This window comes from Microcaecilia unicolor, chromosome 10 (assembly GCF_901765095.1).
Source record: "Microcaecilia unicolor chromosome 10, aMicUni1.1, whole genome shotgun sequence".
NCBI lineage: Eukaryota > Metazoa > Chordata > Amphibia > Gymnophiona > Siphonopidae > Microcaecilia > Microcaecilia unicolor.
The window spans coordinates 79,010,301-79,033,386 of NC_044040.1; the positions used below are offsets into that span (position 1 = coordinate 79,010,301).

A 23,086-nucleotide genomic window follows, 5' to 3' on the forward strand; every position below is an offset into this window, starting at 1 on the left:
TCTCCTTCTAAAGGTCTGACTTGTTTCAGGATTTAGCAGTACTCGGACAGCAAATAAAGTGTGGTGCCTCTGGTAAGTATAAACTATATTATATTTTAACAGTATTTCTCTCTATATATATACTTTTAGATTGTATTAATTATGTTATTCATATTTCATACTTACAGTTCATATTGAATCTATTTTTACAAAAATACATTTCCAATTTATAAATCAAAGCTGGACGCAAACTTTCCCCTCTGTTTACTAAGCTGCGTGGCAATACCAACAAAGCCCATTCAAAGAAAAGAAGGGGGTTTATTACTAGCTATTATCAGATTTTCTAACACCTCACAGAATAATTTAATCACTGCAGTTTTCCATAAATATATTATTTCAGAACTTAATCTGATTTTTAAAATCAAGCATGGAACCAAAAGATTGGAGGGTGGCAAATGAAACACCAGTTCTTTAAAAGGGTTCCAGAGGTGACCCAGGAAATTATAGACCGGTGAGCCTGATGCCGGTGCTGGGCAAAATGATGGAGACTATTATTAAGAACAAAATTACTGAGCATATGCATAGGTATGGATTAATGGAACCCAGCCAATATGGATTTAGTGAAGGGAAATCTTGCTTCACCAATCTGCTACATTTCTTTGAAGGGATGAATAAACATGTGGATATAGGTGAGCCGGTTAATATTGTGTATCTAGATTTTCAGAAGGCATTTGGCAAAGTAGCTCATGAATAACTTCTGAGGAAATTAGAAAGTCATGGGATAGGATGCAGTGTATCTAATCAAATAGAGTCACCCTCAATAATCAGACCCAAGCACTTTACTCAAAACAAATTGAATGTTTCTTCATATCCCATTGCACAAATCCAATGAAATACTCTTAATTATGGGAAAAGAGCAGGTATTGACAATGTCATATGCTCATTAAGGGGCCCTTTTATTATGCTGCAGTAGGGCTACCATGGCAATGGCGTGTGGCAAATCGGCCCTACCACTGGGCTACTGCAGGAGCCCAGTAGTAGTGCTGGTGTGTGCTGCATGCCATTTCCGCGGTAAGGGCTCCACTAGGAAATGGCCGCATGCAAGTGTTTAACTTACCACATAGCCATTTCCTTTAAAAAAAACTTTTATTGAGTGGTGGTAAAAGGGGGCCTCGGCACACAGCAAACCCACACGCTGATGCCATCCCAGGGCCCCTTTTACTGCCGCTTGGTAAAAAGAGCCCTAAAGTAGTTCCTTTATCTTTCATCAGTCCTGAAAAACCCATACATTTTCTCTTTTAAATGTGTGTTCAACTTATATGTATTTATGCAAATAAAATTTTTGTATATACATAAAGCTATGCAAATGTTCAAACAATGATGGTTCAGTTCACACTTGAATCCAAACATCAAACACTTATCTGTTAGTTTAAGTCTCAATAAGGCCTGTTTCATCTCTACATCAGGCTTCCTCAGGGGCTAATGTGCCTGCCTTAGGAGTCTATGGAACACATTAAATATGTCTATTAACACCGTGATATGTAAACATCTAGACACAATGAAGGTATGGTAAAACATGTACATTATGGTTATAAATGAATAGCAACAAAAAATACTTAAGAGGGTCAAACAAAGATCTAGGGGTAAAAACAAACTATATAAGAAGACGTATATACAGTAAACTCAAAATATGTCTGAAATTTTGTTAGTCAAAGTACATGAGCATTGGTTTAAAAACAGAAATGCAAGAACCAGCTTGACACAGTAAAGTGTCATGGTAAAAAAATGTACAATAAACACAAACAGCAACAAAAAATACTATGCCTAAAATAAAATGTTGTTAGAAAAAGTACATGGGTAAAGGTTTAAAAACAGAAATATAGGAGATCACGTGATGCAGTGAGCAGAGAAGCAACACAAAGCTGTAGCTCCAGGATACCCTGGCCCTCGGAACACCAAGCAAAGGAATTGCAAAGCGAATCACTCACCAGAGACTGATAGAGCAGGGCCAACTTGATGGACAAATTTGTAGAGAAGGCATCCCCGATGATGACACAGAAATTGTCAAGAAGAGAAAAGATCAAAACGGGGAACAGCGATTCCAAGATGGCGGAGCTTCCGCTAACTTCGACACCGGTATTCTCTGACTCCCAGCTAGCGCAGCTTACTTCGGCTGTGATTAAAGCGTTGGAACCACGCTGGGATACACTCACTGCGCAACTGAAATCCCTACAGACAGGAGTAGATGGATTGGGGGTCCGTACTGGAGATTTGGAAGCCAGAGTCTCAGCGTTGGAAGATGATTTGCGAGGGCAGGCCCCAGATATTGCGCGCCTCAACACCCAAGTGGCAGAACTGACAACAAAACTAGAAGATCTAGAAAACCTACCGACCGTTCACTTGTCTATTAGATTGTAAGCTCTTTGAGCAGGGACTGTCTCACTTTGTTAAATTGTACAGCGCTGCGTAACCCTAGTAGCGCTCTAGAAATGTTAAGTAGTAGTAGTAAAACCACTCGCGATGCAATAATGTTAGAATTGTGGGGCTCACAGAAAAAATCCCAGATCAAAACTTGGAAGTGTGGTTAAAGAACTGGCTGGCGAAGGAAATGGCACTGACGGACTCGGCAGGCCCAGTGGTGGTGGAAAGGGCACACTGCGTGGGCCGGAGAATTGAAAATCGAAGTCGCACCAGAGTAGTGATAGCCAAGATACTCAATTATAGGCACAAGATTGAAATAATGCGAGGCATCTGAATGAAAAGGAAAGCTTACAGTGTGACGGCCAGAGAGTGCTAATTTTTCAAGACTTTTCGCAAGCAATACAAGAACAACGTCACCAATATCATCCACTATGCTCAAAATTAGTACAGAAAAAAGTGAAATTCATGCTTTCATACCCGGCACTACTGAAAATCCAGGTTCTGGGAACCTGGCATAGCTTTAAAGTAGTAACGGAGGCGAAGGCATTCCTCATGGAAGGTGGACACTTTTTTTTTGTTACATTTGTACTCCGCGCTTTCCCACTCATGGCAGGCTCAATGTGGCTTACATATACAGGTACTTATTTGTACCTGGGGCAATGGAGGGTTAAGTGACTTGCCCAGAGTCACAAGGAGCTGCCTGTGCCTGAACTGGGAATCGAACTCAGTTCCCCGGGACCAGAGTCTTGAACTTAACAGAAGGCAACTAAATATGCGGTAATGCTTATATACTTGCAGATGTGCTACTGTTTTTGACTGGGAGCTGGACTGCCAACAGGAAACAAAGGCAGAGGCTAGAACCCCAGCTGGAAGGGTAATCTTGCCAAGCTCATGGTCTTTGCATTCTGTCAGGTTTTCAAGGCAGAAACTAGGTTCGTGAGCCCTTGGGCCACTGTTGTGGAGCAGCAGTGGCAGGCAAAACCACCCCACACCAGAGACAAGGCAGGACTCTGACAGGGACAGCTAGACTTCACCTGCACTTGACCGCCGTTCCTCAGGAGTTGAGCCCCTAGGTGCAGGCGGCCGGCAGGACTTACCGGACAGAGTAGGAACTGGATACCAACTAGGCTGAACAGGGACTGAGGGTCAGAGGGGAAAGGAAAATACATGGGCAGCAAGGTAGGAACCGGGCTGGGACTCACAGACAGACAATACTATACAAGGCAGGAAAATGGACAAGCTAAAGGACAGGAACTGAAAGCTGCCAAGCAGCCACTGAGACAGGGTACAAATACTGACAGACAAGAGACAGGACTGAAAGCTGCAGAGCAGCCACTAAGCAAGAGACACAGACAAACAGAAACTAGACCACGAATACAAACCAGAAACAAGACTAAGAAATAAGCAATAAACCTAAGCTAAACTACACACAGACTAACTAGAATCAGACAAGGAACTATACAAGAAACCAGACTAGGCAGAAGTGCAACAAAGCACCAACAAACCAGGGACCTTAGACGATGCAAAGGCAAACACAGAAGCTTCCAGGTGGCTAATAAAGCCTATCAGCTGCTGAAGTTCAGCTGCAGGAACCACAAGGCAGCTACGGGTGCTGTTCAGGCACAAACAAGAGAAGCAAGTCTGGCAGCCCGGAAGATCCGGACCGGACTGGGCTGAAGTCTGGAACGGGTGACAGCTCATAGCAGCCACCGGTTCTGGCCATCAGGGGGCGAGGTGAGCACAGACAAGGAAACGGTCACGAACGTGACACTAGGTTAGAAAGCGTTGTATTTAGCTGTGGGGATAAAAGAAAGGCCCTTCAGTAAGACGCTGGATTCTGTTTTGGTAAGGCTAGTGTTAGAAAGATTGAATATTGGTACAATAAACTCCAACTGTCTAGACAGCGTTCTCTGTTCATTAGCTGGTGAAATCTGCCCATACCCCTGGCTCTCCCATATCTTCTGCTTCTGAAGGGATACTTGTCTTGACTCTGAAAGTGGTTGCGGGATAGATTCTGAAAACGTATTGTAAGTCTCGATTCTCTCTCTGCCAGATCCTCTCTAAAAAAGATGGTTGTGGACAAGATATAAGCAGAGGAGGTGAACTGGCTAGGGCTGGTGAGTTGATCGGGCTGCTGAGAGGTGAAGTGTACAGGTCCCCTGATTAAATTCTCACTCACGGCTCTGCTCCACAGGGACTTTATCTCTTCTCTGAGGAGCATTTTGGTCTGGTTATGTTGCTCTAACAGGTTGTGGAACTTCTATATCTGGTAGTGGTACAGAGTTATTATCTTTCTTTTGGCTATAACATGGTCTAGCTTTCAAAAAAGGATAGATAGACTCTCCTTTATAGTCTGCCTCATCTCTTGCAAATGTATTCTTTTTGACCTCTTTAATGTCATATCTATATTTGTCTAATTTTTGGTTAACATTAGGAATGACTAAGTAAAGATTTTGGTCCTCAATTTTAAGAATATGCAATTTTTCATTACATGCCTCTCATAAGGAATTACTTTTGTTTTAGCAGGTTTAGCAATTAAAATCATCAGATCTTGGGCACACTTATTAAGCAGAGGCTCCGTTTTTGAAAAAGCCTCTAAATTATGCTTCCAGTTTTACACTGCACATCGCTTAAAAAAAGTGTTTAAAAATGGATCAATGAAGAACAGGCAGTACTACATAAGAAATGTTTAATGCAGTACATTTGCCAAAATATCTGAAAATCTGTTTCAAAGATAAATATATTAAAGTTCAGTACAGAATGTTTTGTTAGTGGTGACAAGATAAAGTTGTTAGTCTGCTGGAATTTTCTTGTTGTTGTTAACAAGCAATTATCAGCACTAATTGTCATTAATTATGATTTTATGCGCACAACTCACTAAGTGTATTCTGTAACATGGTGCATGTAAATTCCAAGTCACACAGTCAAAAAGGGGGTGTGGTTATAGGCGTGGAATGCGTGGGTCATGGGCATTACTAAAATCTATGCACAGTTATAGAATACACCTATCTGTGCCTAATTTAGGCATTGGGATTTACGCCAAGTAAAACATGGCCTAAAAGGATGCACTCAAATTTTGTTGCAAGGAGAGGCACTCAGTGTATTCTATATACCGCATGCAAATTTAAGTCTATTCTATATTGAGGCATATTTTAGAGAATACGTCTAGGTGTATTTTTTTACCACGCAGATGTTTCAGGCGCTATATATAGAATCTAGCCCTATATGATTACATTGGGTATGTTTACTAAGGCACGTTAGCATTTTTAATGTGCCTTTAAAGTTAAGGCGCATTAAACGCTAACATGCCAATACATTCCTATAGTCGCATTAGCATTTGATGCACATCAATCATTAATGCGCATTAAAAACACTAATGCACCTATAGCACACCTTTGTAAACACAGGTCATAAAATGTTAATGCATATGGTTAACTGGGTGCTTTTTGATATCTTCCTGTTTTAACATAACATTTTTATTTTTGTAGCCCACAATACCTTGCTGTTCAATGCAGGTTACATACAAAAAGAAAAATGGACAATCCAGGAATACAAAAAACAATGCATAAATTTATAATTCAAACAATCATAATTAAAAACTTACAATCACTTCCTACCATAATTCAAAAACAATTTTATTTGTCTAAAATGACCATAGCTTGATGCCTGTGTTATTAAAGAGGAAATATCTTTGCATTATTTAACTGCCTGATATGAAAGTAGAAAGTTTATAAATTTCTTTCATACTTTACCCTTCAGAGATAGAAAAGAAATAAATTTACTGATCAGGTAGCACACATTAGAATAGACAGAACAAACCATTTTGACAAATATAAAGGAGCTAAATCATAAGCCACCTTATACAGCTAGCATGATAACTTAAAAACAACGTTTGCAGCTACTGGCAGCCAATGAACTTTAGAATAGTACATTGACAAATGATCAGAATGTTTTAAAAAGTAAATCAACCTCAGTGCTGTATTTTGAGTCTTCTGTAACCCTCACATTATCACTTGAGGACAGCCTAAATAGCTGTCCCTGCTGGCCTTCCTCAGTGATATGTAAGTACTTTGTAATTGAGAAAAGCAAGGTTTGTTTGTGTGTAATAGCACTGTATAAGTATGCTGAGGGGTGAGTGTGCATGGAGGTGTGCTACTCTGGGGTGTGTGAGAACTGGTGAGTGTCAATGGGGGTGTGGTCAGAAGTGTAGCCAGGTTGAAGGCACCCGGGGAGCAGAGAGTGGACTTCCGACAGCACTGGTGCATGTTTTAAATATGATGGATCACGTAAAAAATAGGCACTGGCACCAGCGGAAGTCCATTTGAGAAAGCGGCCACTCCCCTGGTGCCCCCCTTAGCTATGCCACTGGGTGTGGTATTGAGGTGTGAGTGGGGATGTGCTATTCTGGGGGGTGTGATTGGAGTTGTTTTGCTGAAGGATGGGTAAGAACGGGTGAGGGTGAGTGGGGTGTTTTGCTGAGTGCTGTATTAGAATGAGTGTGAGTGGGTGTGTGTGAGAATGGCTATGTGTGACTGAGTGTTTTGCTGAGGGGTGTGTGAGAAAAGGTGACATTGACACTGAGTTTAATACTCCCTTAAATCAGAAAATGTGGAGACTGGATCCCTACCTAGCACTAACTTTTCTTTTTAAATCAATTTGTGTAGGTTGATTTTCTTGATTAGTTGTTTCTTTCAAAGCGCCTACTGTTTGGCTTTCACCATTTTCCGTCAAAACACAGCCTTCTTTTCAAGGGCATATTGAAATTCAGTGTCCTGCCCTTTTCGAGGACAAGGTTTTCCCCTGGCAAGGTTTGAATTCATAAACACACACACACTTCCCAGCCTGACCTCAATACTTTTCTCTGAACCCCCCCCCCCCCCCCCCTTAATGAAATTGTTAGGGAAGAAGGTATTAAAGAATGAGAGAGGGACAACTGCACAGCTGCTGTCCCTGTTTTTCCCCACCAGACTCTGCACTCTCATCCTGTCCCAAGCAGTTTGTCACTTAGCAACAGCAAGAAAAAACTTTACCACCTGAAGCCTATTTATTTACTGAATGGAGGTTTTGCTCCCCCTTCCCTGAGTGCCCCATGAACTGAATTGCTTCAAGCTACACAATAACCTTGGCAACAGCAGGTAGAGTCTGCATGCCGGGTTTGCTGGCCGTAGCTCTTCGGGTGCCAGAGGACTTATGACATAGACAAACAAATGCATCTGCTTTATATAGAGAGATTACAATAATCTAGAGATTTTAACAACAAAACCTGCACCAACAGTCAAAATTGATGGAGCTCAAAATATTTACGAATACAACGCAATTTGCACATAAGAAAAAGTTTTCTGAACCACCTTAGGGGCCCTTTTACAAAGACGCGTGAAAAAGTGGCCTGCGATAGTGTGGGCACGTGTATTAGACGCATGCTGGACTATTTCTCCAACGCGTCTGGAAAAAGGGAAGGGGTTTGGTCCAGGAAATGGACATGTGGCAAAATTAAAACCAGCGCACCTCTATTTAAAGCCTGAGCCCTTAATGACACCCATTGACTTAGCTGTAAGGGCTCACATGTTACCTGCATGGTAACTGTCCAGCACACGTCAACTGCTGGTTAGAATAGAAAATTATTCTACTGGGTGTTTTCAGCATGCGCCAAACTCGGAATTACCACCAGAAGCACGTGCTAGCCAGGCAATAATGCTGATTTGATGCATGCTGCACGCACTTAGGCCCTTACTGACTTGAAGTTCCAAGGAGCCTGTAGAATTCAAAAATACCCCTAAAATCCTTACAGAGGGGGAAAAGGAATAATCCTGATTGGGTTCCACTAGCCCTTGGAGCCTGTAATTAACAATGATTTCATTTTTTCTGTATTTAGTTTCATTCTATGAACCATCGTGTAATGTTCAACAGTACTGAGCACCAACTGTAGGATAGGCAACTTCTTAGAAACTACAGATTGAGCAGGAAGAAGAACAATTATATCACCGCATAACTAAAAGACACAAATAAACTTTCCAATACAAAACCCAGTGAGTGTATATATTTATTTATTACATTTGTATCCCACATTTCCCCACCTATTTGCAGGCTCGATGTGGCTTACATAGTACCGTAAAGACGTTCGCCAACTCCGGTAGAGAACAAATACAAAGTGATGTTGTGGTAGGATAAGGTTCATGTGTTACAGACACATTAGGGAATCGTAGAGAGGAAGAGTTATGTTATGTCCATTACGAGCTTTGGCTTCATTGTTTTGCAGGGTTCATGCATTTAGGTTGGGTCGGTAGGGTATGCCTTTTTGAACAGGTTGGTTTTTAGTGATTTCCGGAAGTTGAGGTGGTCGTACCTTGTTTTCACAGCTTTTGGTAGTTCGTTCTATAGTTGTGTGCTTATCTAGCTTATTTTTGAAAGGGAAGGATGCCCATCTTCCGACACAAATCGGGAGATGGGCGTCCTTCTCCCGAGTTCGCCCAAATCGGCATAATCGAAAGTCGATTTTTTGCGTCCTCAACTGCTTTCCGTCGCGGGGACAACCAAAGTTCATGGGGGCGTGTTGGCAGTGTACCGAAGGCGGGACGGGGGAGTGGTTAAGAAATGGGTGTCCTCTGCCGATAATGGAAAAAAGAAGGGCGTCCCTCACAAGCATTTGGTCGACTTTACTTGGTCCCTTTTTTTTCACGACCAAGCCTCGAAAAGGTGCCCAAATTGACCAGATGACCACCGGAGGGAATTGGGGATGACCTCGCCTTACTCCCTCAGTGGTCACCAACCCTCTCCCACCCTAAAAAAAAATTTTTTTTTTAAACATTTTTTTCCAGCCTCTATGCCAGCCTCAAATGTCATACCCAGCTCCATCACAGCAGTATGCAGGCCCCTGGAGCAGTTTTTAGTGGGTGCAGTGCACTTCAGGCAGGCGGACTCAGGCCCATCCCCCCCCCCCACATGTTACACTTGTGGTGGTAAATGTGAGACCTCCAAAACCCACCCGAAACCCACTGTACCCACATGTAGGTGCCCCCTTCATCCCTAAGGGCTATGGTAGTGGTGTACAGTTGTGGGGAGTGGGTTTTAGGGGGGGTTGGGGGGCTCAGCACCCAAGGTAAGGGAGCTGTGCACCTGGGAGCAATTTCTGAAGTCCACTGCAGTGCCCCCTAGGGTGCCCGGTTGGTGTCCTGGCATGTGAGGAGGACCAGTGCACTACGAACCCTGGCTCCTCCCACAACCAAAGGGCTTGGATTTGGTCGTTTTTGAGATGGGCGTCCTCGGTTTCCATTATGGCCGAAAACCAGGGACGGCCATCTCTAAGGTCGACCATCTCAACATTTAGGTCGACTATCATCTCTATGGAGGACTGCATATTTGACTGATAAAGATGATACTTTATTTTCTCCACCTCACAACACCTATTCCCGTATAGATTTTTTTTTTGGTCTCCCCCTCTTTACTAAATAATGTCATTTATTCTAGTATTGAGGAAATAACCTTATCAGATCATGTCCATATAACCATGCACTTAGATGGTTTAGGCCACCCTCCAATTCAGCCTCCATGTATTTAGATTGTACTTAGATCGTATAGGCCACCCAACTTGGCCTCAATGACATTTCAATGCCTCTTAAACCTGATTTTCAAGAACTAGTCTCTAATGCCATTAAGGAATGTTTTCAATTTAATATACTGCAAGACCAGGGCCACCGAGAGAGTGGGCCGGGCCCGGGACAAGGCCGCCCCTGGGCCCCCCCCCCCCCTCCCACTGCCGGGCCCTTGCACTATATGTAGATCCTTCAAGAGGTAGTGTGTCATGATTTAGACTCTACACCTTTTCTGATGTTTTGGTGCCACCTCAGTAAGGCCAACACACAATCTCTCCACTGCAAAACACTATACACAAACTTGTGCAAAAACACACTCATAACCTTACCAAACCATAACAGCACTAATTCCAAGGACAGGATGAGCTACAACCTTATGCGTGGAAAGGCAGCACTATAATTACACCTGGCTCTAAAACACCAGTACACAACCTAATGAAAAACAAAACAAAAAGGGCTGCAAATACTACACACTAGCAGAATAATGCACCTTGATCACACATGAAAAACACATGATAACAGATATGACACAAGGAACTAGAAATAAAAAAATATGAAGGCAAAATACTGAACTAGAAAGTTACCTCAAGAAGTCAGACTCAGCATGCAGCAATACTAGAAAAATTGAAACTTGCATGAAAAATATCAAAGATACACATTTCCAAAAGCTGACATATTCCAATTAATAAATTCTGAATAAAATACTTTTTTCTACCTTTGTTGTCTGATCATAGTTTTTCTATTCGCTTTGGTCCCATCTTCTGTTTTATGCAGTGTCTTCTTTCCATTTGATATTTTTTCTCTCACCATCCTCCTGTGTCCTTATGCGTCCTGTCTACCATCTGTAGCCCTGTCCCTATCCTTCCTCAAGTTTCGGCATCTGTCCTGAAAGTGTTCTGATCCAGCCCTTAAATTGAGCATTTCTCCTTACTCCCCTCCCCTCCATCCATGTGCATGTACTTCCTGTCTTCCCTCCCCACCATCCATATCCAGCATTTCTCCTCTCTTCCTTTTCCCTCCATCCGTGTGCATCTCCTTCCTTTGTCTTTCCTTCCCTTCATCCTTGTCCAACATTTCTTCTCTTCCCTGCCCTCCAATCATCCATCCATGTTCAGCAGTTCTCCTCTCCCCTCTGCCCTGCCCTCCTGTCCAGCGATCTCTTCTCTCTCCCCCCTGCCCTCTTGTCCAGCGATCTCTTCTCTCTCCCCAATGCCCTCTTGTCCAGCAATCTCTTCTCTCTCCCCCCTGCCCTCTTGTCCAGCAATCTCTTCTCTCTCCCCCTGCCCTCTTGTCCAGCAATCTCTTCTCTCTCCCCCCCTGCCCTCTTGTCCAGCAATCTCTTCTCTCTCCCCCCTGCCCTGCCCTCTTGTCCAGCAATCTCTTCTTTCTCCCCCCCTCCGAGATCCAAGGCCTGCCCCCCTCCGAGATCCAAGGCCTCTCCCCTCCCTCCGAGATCCAAGCCCCTCTACTACTGCTTATCATTTCTATAGCGCTACTAAACTCCCTCCCTCCCTCTGAGATCTCCTTCCTTCCGTCCATCCAACCGAATTCCAAGGCCCCCCCCCCTTCCTCCCTCCGAATTGCAAAAGCGATCTTGTTCTTACTTCGTCGGAGGTTGGCGAGAGCAGCATGCAGAAAAGAACGCAGGGAAAAGCGTGCAGGCTCCCGCTTCAGCCTTCCCTCGTTGTCTGTCTCTCAGCTCTGGTCCCGCCTTTGAGGGCGGGACCAGAGCTGAGAGACAGACAAAGAGGGAAGGCTGAAGCGGGAGCCTGCATGCTTTTCACTGCGTCTGCGTGCTGCTCTCGCCGTAACCCCCGCCGAAGAAGTAAGAACAAGATCGCTTTTGCAATTCGGAGGGAGGGACGGAGGGCGGGCCCTGGGAGTCGGACGGAGGGAGGGAGGGACCTAGGAGTTGGAGGGAGGGGTGAGCACCCGCGGACTCAGTGCCGGGCCCCCCTGGAAGCCTGGGCCCGGGGACTTTTGTCCCCCCTGTCCCCCCCTCTCGGCGGCCCTGTGCAAGACTCCTGGATAATGATATGGGATGCATTTAAGGCTTATATCCAAGGTACAGTAATATCCTTTGCTACATCTACACATAAGAAGAATAACGATGACTTATGTAACCTAGCCACTTCTATGAAAAGTCTAGAACATTTGCATCAGGCTAATCCTTCTGATATGCAAATACTTGATAATTTCAATACAATTCTCTTTTAGGGAAACAAGCTAGCAAAGAACTATTTATGCAATCAGCCAAATATCACTCTGAAAGTGATAAGTCTAGTCACTTATTAGCTAATTAATTGAAAGCTAGAAATGAGTGTAAGACTCTCTGTTGTTAAAGATGAAAGTGATAATGTTCTTACTAACAATATTGATATAGCTAACAGATTCAAGACCTTCTACACTAAATTATATACAGCTGGCCTTTCTTTTTTTGATGCTCTAAACTATCCTGCTCTTACTTTAGATGACAATATAGGAATCTCAGGTCCTATTACTGAATCTGAAGTCCTATCTGCTTTGAAAACCATGGCCCTTAAAAAAAGCCCCAGGCCCTGATGGGCTCATTGTAGAATTCTATCTCACATTTTCATCCTTCTTGATACCCAAGCTGTTTTAATTTTATAATCTCATTCAGTCTGGGGACATTTGTGGTTCCTTCACTGAAGCCGCTATTATAGTTATATTAAAACCCTCTCCTAGTATAGAATTATCATCTCTTGTAAATATTGATGCTAAAATATTTGCAAAATAATAGCTCAATGTTTGCTTACTGTATTACCCAAATTTGATTAATACTGACCAAACTGGATTCATGCCTGGTAGACTTTCCTCAGATAACACCCATCTACTTACTAATGTATTGTTACAAGGTCAGTTATCAACAGAACGAATTGTAGCTATTGGACTTGATGCCGAGAAGGCTTTTGATCATGTTGAATGGGAATATATGTTTTATATTTTATAATGGTTTGGTTTTTCTACAGAATGTATCAATGTAGTCAAAACACTACAGTATATGCTAAACCTACTACTAGAATCCAATTAAATAACAGTGTCTCAGACTCCTTTCACCCTACTAGGGGCACTCACCAAGGCTGACCATTAATGCCTTTATTATTTACCCCTCCCCCTTTTACAAAGCCTCGCTAGTGGCTGCCGGTGCAGTAATGCCGACACAGCCCTTTCAACGTGAATGGGCTGTGTCAGCTGTGTCAGTATTACCGCGAGGCAGCCACCAGCGTGGTTTTGTAAAAGGGGAGGTTAATCCCTAAATGTCCACGGTGTTGCTTTTGGTCAACATATGGCCAAAGTATCTGCTTATGCAGATGATGTGTTACTTTACACTACCCCCTAATCTATACCTGCGATTTTGAATATAATTTCCAAATACTCTGCATTATCTGGTTATAAATTGAATGTCACTAAGACTGAACTGATGCCCATTAATTGCTCAACTATCAAACATGAGATAACTCCCTATAAATTAATTTGGACCCCAGAGTCTATGAAGTATTTATATATGCTTTGGTCCATCTTTTGAAGACACCGTAATACTGAACACTGCTTATATTTTGAAGATCACTAAAGATCTGACACAGAAATGGTTTCCTCTTTCTTTAACAGAAAAGGGTGGGAACTTGACCACAGACACCAGAGAATGGAAAAAATGGACTTAAAAACAAAACGTTTATTTAAAAAAGGACTCAAAACAAAGGTGTTTCGTCCGCTAGGCCTGCATCAGGAGTCTGCATGGATAGAAAAGCATCCAATGCTCTGATGTGGTGTCATGTCCCCTACCTCAACGCAAGCGGCGTCCTCAGGCTGCGCGGGGTGCCGTCGACTCGCACACTTGACTGGCACTGCCTGAGCCATGTGTGTGTAGTCCTCTCTGGGTTTGTTCAGAAAGCGGTGGCTGCAGGCTCCTTAATTGCTTTACTTCCATGCACCTGTTTCTGCTCTCTCTCTCTCTCTCTCTCTCTCTCTCTCTCTCTGCCTGGCTTCCAGGCTCTTTGATTGCTTTGCTTCCACCCACCTGGGTCTGCTCTTCCTCTGCCTGACTTCCCTTGCTTCTCTCCTATTGGTCTTCCGGTTCCTCCTTCCCCTGCTCTTGTCCTATGGCTGTGCCCCTTCTCCCTGCTGATTTCAGACGCCAGCACTTTATCAGCTGAGCTCTCCCTGTACTCCATGCTTCGGCTTCTACTTTGGTAGGTGTTCCTAACTCTGTAGTCTGCTTCTTATCTACTGGTCCCTCGTTGCTGACTTTGCCTGTATCTGGATTACCCTTCTGCCTGCCGCCTGCCTACTGACTTTTGCCTGTACCTTGTTTACTCTCTTGCCTGCCGCCTGCCTACTGACTTGCCTGTACCTGGATTACTCTCTTGCTTGCCGTCTGCCTACTGACTTTCGCCTGTATCTGGATTACTCTCTTGCCTGCCGCCTGCCTACTGACTTGCCTGCATCTGGATTACTCTCTTGCCTGCCGCCTGCCTACTGACTGACGCTTGCACCTGGATTACTCTCTTGACCTGCTGCTTGCCTGGCCGATACATTCATCACCCTGCTTCCAGCTCCGTCCCATAAGTCCTGCAGACCGCCCGCACCTAGGGGCTCAACCTCTGGGGAACGGCGGTCAGCTCAGGTGAAACCCGAGGTTGTCCAGCCACCAAGCAGAACCTGGTCCGAGTACCGGGCTCAGTAGCGCTCTATTTGGTACAAGAACTCACAAGTCTGACATGTGGTAAAGTACAGAATAATCTGTACACATAAGATAACATTCGCTCCCTTAATATTGTAAATTGGATGATGGTCTTGAAAAAGACCTTTTGTGAAAAAAGCCGTGATGCTGAAGGTTAATTTTAGCGTGACGGCTTTTTTTCACAAAAGGTCTTTTTCAAGACCATCATCCAATTCACAATATTAAGGGAGTGAATGTTATCTTATGTGTACAGATAAGTACATAAGTACATAAGTAGTGCCATACTGGGAAAGACCAAAGGTCCATCTAGCCCAGCATCCTGTCACCGACAGTGGCCAATCCAGGTCAAGGGCACCTGGCACGCTCCCCAAACGTAAAAACATTCCAGACAAGTTATACCTAAAAATGCGGAATTTTTCCAAGTCCATTTAATAGCGGTCTATTCTGTACTTTTACCACATCAGAGCATTGGATGCTTTTCTATCCATGCAGACTCCTGATGCAGGCCTAGCGGCCGAAACAACGTTTGTATCAAGTCCTTTTTTAAATAAACGTTTTTTATATAAACGTTTTGTTTTTAAGTCCATTTTTTCCAGTCTCTGGTGTCTGTGGTCAACTTCCCACTCTTTTCTGTTTATCACTTTTTGTGGTTTCTAGTGGGACGTTCGAGTTCTCCACCTTGGCGGTTCCTCTTTGTTTAACCTGGTGAGGGCGCTTGGACACAATAAAAATGATGATCGTTCTCAAAGGTGAACTATATACTCTGTATGCTGCCTTTCCTTCTATTGTCTATAATGGAATCCCTGAGGGGAGGGACAATGCAACTATTTCTGTATGTCTGTAGTCAATCCCAAGTGTAGGGTAATCGGTAAAGGATTCCACACTCTCCAATTGTTATAACCGCTTCATACGTTAAATATTTTAATATTTTAAAGAAGGGAGACGCAAGGAGAATTCAGTATAGGTTGATGCTTCAGCCAAGCCTGTTTGTTAGTTAGACTAGCCATGATAACGGCTCGCGATCATGCTCTATACATCATTAATATTCCTTATTTTTGAGACCCAATTTTTTGGTGTGAAATACTTTAAAAAACAAATATGTGAGGGGTAGGTTGCAGGATGAGGGAATTTTTCCTACTTAGTTGGGGACTGGGTGGGAACTTGCGGGAATGGGTTCCTAGTAGACCCTTTGTTTGGGTGGGGTGCCATCAGAGTCAAGGCACTTCACTGGAATAGCCTGTATTTTGGCAGTTGTTAATAGTGGATTCCCATACACTTACCTGCTTAAAATCGAACGAGAAAAACGCCCAAGTTCCAACCTAAATCGGGAGATGGACGTTTATCTCACAAAAACGAATAACGCGGTATAATCGAAAGCTGAACTTGGACGTTTTCAACTGCACTCCATTGCGGAAGCGTACAAAGTTGATGGGGGCGTGTCGGAGGTGTGGTGAAGGCGGGACTGGGGCATGGTTATCACCCGAACAGAGATGGGCGCCTTTCGCCGATAATGGAAAAAAAGTATGAGTTTGTAGCTAGAATTTAGGGCACTTTTCCTGGACCCTGTTTTTTCACGAATAAGGCCCCAAAAAGTGCTCTAAATGACCAGATTACCCCCAGAGGGAATCGAGGATGACCTCCCCTGACTCCCCCAGTGGTCACTAACCCCCTCCCACCACAAAAAATGATGTTTCACAACTTTTTATTTTCACCCTCAAATGTCATACCCACCTCCCTGGCAGCAGTATGCAGATCCCTGGAGCAGTTGTTAGGGGGTGCAGTGGACTTCAGGCAGGTGGACCCAGGCCCATCCCCCCCTACCTGTTACAATTGTGCTGCTTAATGCTTAGTCGTCCAACCCCCCCAAACCCACTGTACCCACATGTAGGTGCCCCCCCTTCACCCCTTAGGGCTATAGTAATGGTGTAGACTTGTGGGCAGTGGGTTTTGAGGGGGATTTGGGGGGCTCAACACACAAGGGAAGGGTGCTATGCACCTGGGAGCTCTTTTACCTTTTTTTTTGTTTTTGTAAAAGTGCCCCCTAGGGTGGCCGGTTGGTGTCCTGACATGTGAGGGGGACCAGTGCACTACGAATCCTGGCCCCTCCCACGAACAAATGCCTTGGATTTATTCGTTTTTGAACTGGGCACTTTCATTTTCCATTATAGCTGAAAAACAAAAACGCCCAGCTCACAAATTGTCGAATAAAACATGGACGTCTATTTTTTTCGAAAATACGGTTCGGTCCGCCCCTTCACGGACCCGTTCTTGGAGATAAACGCCCATGGAGACAGATGTTTTCGTTCAATTATGCCCCTCTTAGTGAGTTAGGTCTTTGTTGTGTAGGGGGGTAAAGGGGTGAGGGGGGAGGAGGGTTGTATGGGGGTAAAAGAGGTTGGACCAAAGTAAATCGATCTGTTGAATAGGTGTATATAGCTTTAAGGGTACCTTGAGACAGTAATTATCTGGGGATATATTATTGTCCCTCAGCTGACGACAGTTGTAGGTATAAGGAGGGGGAGAGGGGAAGGAGGAACTCCTTCAATAAAAACTACAGTGGTTGTTGATGGTTATATTACTCATATTTATTGATGCAGTGTTGCTATTGCAGTAATAGTTTGTGTTGTTTACAATAGTTTAAATACAATGTGCTGAGTCATGCAGGGGAGGGTTTGGGGGGAAAAGGTTGTGGGTAATCTGTACTATTTTATTAGCGCCATCCACAAATTTGAGCTTGGTCGCTTATATTTTTCTGATCAATGGCAATGTTCTCTCTGTTTTATCATCAATAAAATGTTACAATCTAAATCCAAGCAGGAGGATGGGAAGAGGGGTGGGGGGAGAGGGAAAGGGGGGAGGGGGGGAAAACTGGAAAATATGTTGATGGCAAACTTTACTTACTTTGTGCCAATGTTTGATGTCTTTACTGAACGATTGTATTTGATGCGATTTGGTTGTTCCATCAATAAAAAAGTTGAAACAGTAAAAAAACAAATATGTGAATATCAACGTAAATCAAAGAGAGTGTAGAAAATTTTAGTGAAAGTCCCTGCAAAACCTTGGTTGAGGAACTATATGTTCAATTCAATCAAAAATATTGAAAGACGTGCCAATATTATATTTCAAAATGGCAAACACCAGTTAAATTTGAAAAAAAAAACAACAACCACTACAGCATAGCACATATAAAGCCATTGAGACTATTTTGTCTAAATTCCTATGGGTGAACAAACCTCCTCGCATTGCCATGAAAGGATTGAAAGCTACTAAAAATAGAGGCGGAGTAAATTTCCCCAGTTTTTATGACTGACATGTGGCTTTCTTACTACACCAACATGTATCCTGGATAACTGTGTTGCTGATTTATCTAGATCTATATGGATGAAAATTGAAGCAGGTAGATTTTCTCATACACTATTAAAATTCTTACCTTTGGCATATATAGAAAAATCTAAATCCAATCCTATAATTTTGACCACTCAGACAATTTCTGCGGAGATTGATAAGTATGCTCAGCATCCACTCTTAAATACTACTATAATTCTCTCTTTAAAATTAATAATGTGTGTATTAATTGGTCTGTGTGGCAAGCTGCTGGGATATTTAAGGGAAGGGAAATGGGACTTCATATGCCACCTTTCTGTGGTTTTTGCAACTATATTCAAAGCAGTTTACATAGTATATACAGATACTGGGGCAATGGAGAGTTAAGTGACTTGCCCAGAGTCACAAGGAGCTGTAGTGGGAATTGAACCCAGTTCACCAGGATCAAAGTTTGCTGCACTAATCACTAAGCTACTCCTCCACTCAGCAATTTGGTCTTTGAACCAACTATTGAATAATGCTGACTGGCTTCCTTTTAAGACTTTGTAAATACAGTTTAAAGAATCACAATTACTATTTTCAATGGTTACAACTCAAACACTGTATTTCCTCTTGCTTAAATGTAAGCAAACTTACTTTGGATACACCTAGTTACTAGCAGCTATGCTCACTGCTTGCCAGTGTTCCTAGTGCTGCATCTAAATGGTATAAACTTATACAGCAATGAAAATTGCTCAGCGCCACTGGTTCTGAAGCAATATGGGCAAAAAATCTGAATACTAAGCTATCTACCACACAATGGCAGGACTTTTGGATTGCATTAACTTAAGCTACCTGCTCTGCTGCTATATCCTGATACAGAGGGCCTTATGGACACCATACAAAGTATCCAGACTGTCAGATAATGGAGACGATGAGCACATTATATATGCTTGTTCTCACTTAAAGGTTTACTGGACGTCTTTATGGAAAATGATATCCCAACTTCTGGATTGCCATGAACCTTTCTTGTTTAACATTTTAATTCTAGGCCCTGATGTTTTCTCTTGGCCTATCAACCAATACAAAGTCAAACTGCTTAGGATCCTTTTACAAGTTGCCATTGTTGAAGAGACTTGTCTAAGATTGATTATCTTATACGGTGGAACTCCTTATGCTTAACAGCTACATATGAAAGAGTGGTGGTGGACCGCTCAAGAGCGTTACAATCATATGAAAAGGTCTGGGCTCCTTTAGCTGAATTCTCACATTACCCTTAACATTACTTGACTTTTTTCTTCTTTGTACTTTCTGGACCATATTAGTTTCTTGATGCTTATTTATATTGCCTGTGCATTGTGAGTTTTATATTGGTTACACCTCACCTTCCCATGTGCATTTGTTTTATTACATCTGTTCACTTGTTAATTGCATTTCTACCTCACAAATCTTGTCTATTGAATAAAAAAAAAAGATCTAGAGATGGGAATAACTAGTGAGGTAATTAAATTTGCTGATGACACGTGGAGGGGCATAATCAAAAGGGATGACCAAGTTTTGCTGAGGACGTCATCGCAAAACATCCCGGTGGAGGGGTGGGGAAACCTGTATTATCAAAACAAGATGGATGTCCATCTTTCGTCTCGATAATACGGTCGGGGACGCCCAAATCCTGAAATTTAGGTTGTCCTTAGAGATGGTCATTCCTAGACTTGGTCGTTTCTGATTTTCGGCAATAATGGAAACTAAGGACGCCCATCTCAGAAACTACCAAATGCAAGCCCTTTGATCGTGGGAGGAGCCAGCATTTGTAATGCACTGGTTCCCCTCACATGCCAGGACACCAACCGGGCACCCTAGGGGCCACTGCAGTGGACTTCATAAATTGCTCCCAGATACATAGCTCCCTTACCTTGTGTGCTGAGCCCCCCAAATCCCCCCAAGACCCACTACCCACAACTGTACACCACTACCATAGCCCTCACGGATGAAGGGGGGGCACCTAGATGTGGGTACAATGGGTTTGTGGTGGGTTTTGGAGGGCTCACATTTACCACCACAAGTGTAACAGGTGGGGGGATGAGCCTGGGTCCATCTGCCTGAAGTGCTCTGCACCCACTAAAACTGCTCCAGGGACCTGCATACTGCTGTGATGGACCTGACTATGACATTTGAGGCTGGCACAAAATATTTTTAAAGATTTTTTTAGGGTGGGAGGGGGATAGTGACCACTGGGGGAGAAAGGGGAGGTCATCCCCAATTCTCTCTGGTGGTTATCTGGTCAGTTCGGACTCCTTTTTGTGCCTTGGTCGTAAAAAAAAACAGGACCAGGTAAAGTCGTCCAAGTGCTCGTCAGGGACACCCTTTTTTTTCCATTATGGGTCGAGCACGTCCATGTGTTAGGCATGCCCAAGCCTCGCCTTCGCTACACCTCCGACACGCCCCCATAAACTTTGGTCATCCCCGCAACAGAAAGCAGTTGGGGATGTCCAAAATCGGCTTTCGATTATACCGATTTGGATGACCCTGTGAGGACGCCCATCTTCCGATTTGTGTCGAAAGATGGGCGTCCTTCTCTTTTGAAAATGAGCCTGAAAGTAATTCAAAGTTATTAAATTGCAAGGGGATTGTGAAAAATTGCAAGAGGACTTTAGGAGACTGGGCATCCAAATGGTAGATGACGTTTAATGTGAGCAAGTGCAAAGTGATGCATGTGGAAAAGAGGAACCAAATTATAGCCCTTTGCTCAAGTCACTTCATTGGCTCCCTATCTGTTCCTACATACAGTTCAAACTCCTTTTATTGACTTACAAGTGCATTCACTTTGCAGCTCCTCAGTACCTCTCCACTCTTATCTTTCCTTCACTCCTCCCCAGAAGCTCTATTCATCGGTAAATCTCTCTTACCTGTACCCTTCACTTCCGCTGCCAACTGCAGACTCCGTTCCATTTATCTTGCTGCACCATTTTTCTGGAATAGACTTTCAGTACGTCAAGCTCCATCTCTGGCCATCTTCATATCTAGCATAAAAGCCCACTTTTTTGAGGCTGCTTTCAACTCCTAACTCCTATTCACTTGTTCTGTAGCCATGTCTGTTTTATCATTCACACCTTAAGTAATTCTCTTATCCCTTATTTGTCCTGTTTGTCTGTCTTGATTAGATTGTAAGCTCTGTCAAGCAGGGACTGTCTCTTACATGTTCAGTGTACAATGCTGCGTACGTCTAGTAGCGCTATAGAAATGATAAGTAGTAGTAGTATATTTGTATACAGGCACATGTAAATTCCTTTATTCTATACATTTATGTGTGTAATGGGTGTAGAGATATTAGCACTGAAGATATAGAATTACCTCTAAAGTGCCTATTTAACATGTTTCAATAAATCACTTGTAGTAACATGTTGTTCTTTTTCCTAATAGGCTAAAACCAAGAACTGGCAATTTTAGAGGAGGAATAAAGGAAAAGCACAAATGAAGGAAATTGAAAAGCAGCAATCAGCAAAGAAACAATGCGGCATTTCCAAACTAAAGGTCAGGAGTTGCATGCATTTTTACAATTGATTGGCAATGATTGATAGAAAGAGACTCTGAGATGTTGCAGGTTAAACATAGATTTTTATTATAAAAGATTATGGGACCCTTTTACTAAGCTGCGCTATAAGGTGGCCTGCATGCTAAGGCCACCTTTAGCACATCTGTAAAATGGCCGAGTTTTTATTTCCTCAATTAATGGCCATGTGCTAATTTCCCAATTAGCTTGTGCCCATTAGCGCATGAGCCCTTACCAACACCTATTTAGTAAGCAGAAAGGGCTCACACATTAACCATGTGCTAATCGGTAGACATGTGGCAATGTAGCTGTTGGGCATGCCTTCTCTCTGCCCCCCAAACATGCCCCGAGCGCTTAAAAAATGGCAACACAACTGCGAGTCTCCTGAGCTGTCCCCAAGGTAGTGCATTTTCCCACACAGTAAGCACGTGTTAGTGCTTACCATCGGTTAATGAAAGGATGGCTGAGAGGAGATATGATAGAGGTTTATAAAATACTGAGTGGAGTGGAATGGGTAGAGGTGAACCGCTTGTTTACTCCTTTCAAAAATACTAGGACTAGGGGTCACGCAATGAAGCTACTAAATAGTAAATCGAAAACAAACTGGAGAAAATATTTCTTCACTCATTGTATAATTAAACTCTGGAATTCATTGCCAGAGGACGTGATAAAGTCCATAAGCCATTATTAAGATGGACTTGAGAAAATCCACTACTTATTGCTAGGATAAGCAGCATAAAATCTGTTTTACTGTTTTGGGATCTTGCCAGCTACTTGTGACCTGGATTGGCTACTGTTAGAAACAGGATACTGGACCTTCGATCTGTCCCAGTATGACAATACTTATGTTCTTATGACCCCTATAATTGTTATGCTTCTAAGAACAATGAAGCCCAAAACAAAATGCCTTAGAAAACAATGTTCACCCTTATTGTGGTCACTATCCCCCCCCCCCCCCTGTTTAATAAGGCATGCACTAAGGCCGACACAGCCCATTCACTTTGAATGGGCTATCAGCATTGCCGTGCAGCTTAGTAAACAGGGGATTTTTGCCTTGTTAGGAAATTGCAAAACATAAACATGAAAATGATAAATCCCTGTTCTGTTTGTTTCCTATAACTGCTTTGAACCACTGGATAGTGGGAGTTGGCGGGATACAAGAGATATGTTACATCACATCACATCATACATAGTGTTTTTTTTCTGATAATATATAAGAAGTTTCTGTATGCAACAGATATTCATAGTTTTGATAATTGTATCAGCATTCTTCAACAGTGTAAAGTTCTTGCAACATTTGAGCAAGTAGCAAAAAAATATTTTCAGTCTTACCACAGTTAGATTTTATAACTGTCTGTATCAAAGTGCTAAGCAGTTTTATGAACTTAATATAAAAGCAACAAATATAAAATAGGGCTGTTCATCAATTAAAATTTTTAATCACACAATTAAGCGTGATTAAAATTTTTGATTGTACGATTAATCTCGTAAAACATCCCCACTCACATTTTCTCCTGTTCAGTACAAAATATAGACAGCAAG

At 42.9% G+C, this 23,086-nt stretch overlaps 1 protein-coding gene across 1 annotated transcript in view; it reads left to right on the forward strand.

The window, feature by feature from the left end:
• LOC115478974 (solute carrier organic anion transporter family member 1A2-like) overlaps positions 1–23,086 on the forward strand; it is a 221,067-nt gene continuing 197,981 nt past the window's right edge. The window contains 2 exon segments of the mRNA XM_030216667.1: positions 1–72; positions 21,415–21,525. Of these exon segments, the coding sequence (XP_030072527.1) occupies positions 21,466–21,525 (60 nt within the window). The 5' untranslated portion in view covers positions 1–72; positions 21,415–21,465.